This window comes from Diorhabda carinulata, chromosome Y, assembly GCF_026250575.1.
Source record: "Diorhabda carinulata isolate Delta chromosome Y, icDioCari1.1, whole genome shotgun sequence".
In the NCBI taxonomy this organism is placed as follows: Eukaryota; Metazoa; Arthropoda; class Insecta; order Coleoptera; family Chrysomelidae; genus Diorhabda; species Diorhabda carinulata.
This window is the reverse complement of record NC_079473.1, coordinates 2,437,565-2,440,233: the sequence shown is the minus strand read 5'-3', so window position 1 is coordinate 2,440,233 and position 2,669 is coordinate 2,437,565. Positions and strand designations below refer to the sequence as shown.

Below are 2,669 nucleotides of genomic sequence, written 5' to 3'. Positions count from 1 at the left end.
AGTTCATATGTTCCTCCTCTTTCACATCTTTTCTGTTTAGAACTTCCTTGGAATTGGCGTCGCTACAGTTCATTGGTGGTGGTGAATCGAACTTATCTGCAGGAGTCACGATAATCTTCTTACCGTTAGCATCTTTTTCCTCCCTTGGAGCTTGGAACGATACCGTTGAGTTTTGGTCTTGATAAGTTTGTTTTTTCTTCTCCTTAACCAACTTCAACCAGTTATTGAACTTTGTCACTACCAAATTTTTGTAATACAAATTGACTTCTTTACTCAAAGATGACGGCATTTTAAAACTTCTATAATTTTAATATACGAATAACACTTATTAACCGTCTTACTTTCATTCACCTAAAAAAATATTTCTGACAATTGTTGACTTTTGAAATTCAAACACTTTCAAATGTTTATCTCGTTAACTAATCGAAATCATCAATACGCAGTATTAGTGGTGACGTCACAATTTGTAACTGTATCTAAACAAACATATCGTCCATTTAGATACAATAGCTGTGATTTTAGATCAGTTATTATTTCCTTATATTTGAAAAAAAATAAATTATTTTAACTTGTATACATTCACTAGGACGTTTACTAAAGTATATATTCGACTCCAATCAAAACAGGTACGTTTTACCATATAATTTGAATAAAAAGATAAAACTAACCTAACCTCACTATTGTAATTTTGTTAAATATAATTGTTTTAGATAAAATGTACAGTTTGAACTTTTATTTTACGAAATCAAGTCGTTGTGAATGAAATCAACCTTCCTAAATAATTTCACGGTATACTTAAAAAAATTATAAAATTTCTGAAAAATGTGATTTGTTATACCTACTAAAATATCTGATGAGTTTTCATGAATTTCTATTTATAAGTGGAATTATTCAGAAACAGTTAGTTTTGTTTACAAAAATAACAATTGTTCTAATTCTTTTCTCATGTTTTATATCTAATTTTAGCGTTTTTCATCTAAATAATAATGGTGCAGTGCTGGGCACCTGGCTGTAAGCATTACAATGTCAGAGAGCGTTGTAAGTTTTATAGATTTCCAAAGGATCCAAAAGTAAGAAGCAAATGGATAAAGCTAACAAGGTATATAATGATGAATTTTATAACTGTTTAAAATTTTATTTTTTCACAATATTTGTAGAAGAACAACAGAACCAGGTCCCGGAGCTTTTTTGTGTAGTTGTCATTTTGTAGATGGAAAAAAAGAAAATGGGCCAACCATTTTTTTACACAATGAAGGAAAAATGTTTAACGACCAATATCCCCAGAAAAAGAAAAGACCACTTCAAGATGGGTTGGAGTAAGTAGATACCTTTAGTGATTTTTTTATTTCTATTTATTGTTTTATCCATTTGCAGATTGCAAATTGAACCACAAGCATCTACGTCAAAAGAAACAGACGACTTCTCTCAAAGCAACCATGTTATGACAGAAGCAGAAAACTATTTCTTACGACAAAGTCTAGAAAAAGCTACAGGTAGTCTCTCTCACTTATCAGAAACATTCTCCTTTGATCATATTAGGAGTGATAATAACTTGGTCATTTTATATACTGGTTTGCCTACAACAGATGTATTCATGGCTCTGTATCATTTGTTGGAAAAAAATGAAATAAGATATTATTTTAAATGGAAGGTAGAAAAAATGAGAAAAATTGATCAGCTGCTCATGACTTTGATGAAATTGAAACAAAATTTTCCACATCAAGATTTAGCAGTAAGGTTTAATGTTTCACAAGGCACAGTCTCAAATGTTGTAACAACATCGGTGCATGCCTTGCATGAAATTTTATTCAAACAATTCATGTCTGAAATACCAGATAGAAGTAAAAATCAGTTGTGCTTACCAAACTGTTTTAGTAGTTTCACAAATTGTAGAATTATAATAGATTGTACGGAAGTTTATACTTGTATAAATCGCCAAAGTATGTCTTCCCAGAAGTTGACGTACAGCTCATATAAGCATAGAAATACATGCAAAGGATTAGTAGGTGTTGCACCAAATGGTGTAGCTACATTTTTATCATGTTTATATCCAGGTTCAACATCAGACAAAAAAATTGTCAAAGATTGTGGAATCTTAAATCAACTTAAACCTGGAGACTTGGTATTGGCAGATAAAGGATTCCTAATTAAAGATTTAATGCCTCCCGGAGTTCATATTAATATTCCCCCATTTCTTACAACTCCTCAATTCACTACAGAACAAGTTCATCAAACTGAATGCATTGCTCGAGCAAGGATTCATGTGGAGCGTGCTATAAGGAGAATGAAGGTGTTCAATATATTAAATTTAATTCCACATTCTTTGTTACCACATGCTGATGCTGTGTTTCAGGTAGTAGGTGCTTTAACAAACTTGCAGTATCCTTTAATTAAAGAAGTTGGATAACTTTATTATGAAGGGATTTAAGATTAATCATATCGTTAAATTTTGTATAAATAGTTTTTAAGTCTTATGAACCTATTTAACTTGTAAAACATGTTTATCTTTGCATTGTATCAACTTGTCTGTAATATATACATTGTTATTTTAAATCTGTTGTTTTACTTACAAATAAAGTTATTATAGCTAGTTTTATTAAACATTTCTTTTTACTGAACCTTAATTTTCCCCTTTTTATCAAATGTAAATCATTGGCTTACGATTACAT

At 30.5% G+C, this 2,669-nt stretch overlaps 1 protein-coding gene across 1 annotated transcript; it reads left to right on the top strand.

Annotated features, from left to right (window-relative positions):
- The first annotated feature begins 986 nt into the window (after positions 1-986).
- LOC130903107 (uncharacterized) lies at positions 987-2,407 on the top strand. Its single transcript, XM_057815367.1, has 3 exons — positions 987-1,099; positions 1,158-1,316; positions 1,375-2,407. The coding sequence occupies exons 1-3, from the start codon at positions 987-989 to the stop codon at positions 2,405-2,407; spliced, it is 1,305 nt and encodes a 434-aa protein (XP_057671350.1).
- The last annotated feature ends 262 nt before the right edge of the window (positions 2,408-2,669 follow it).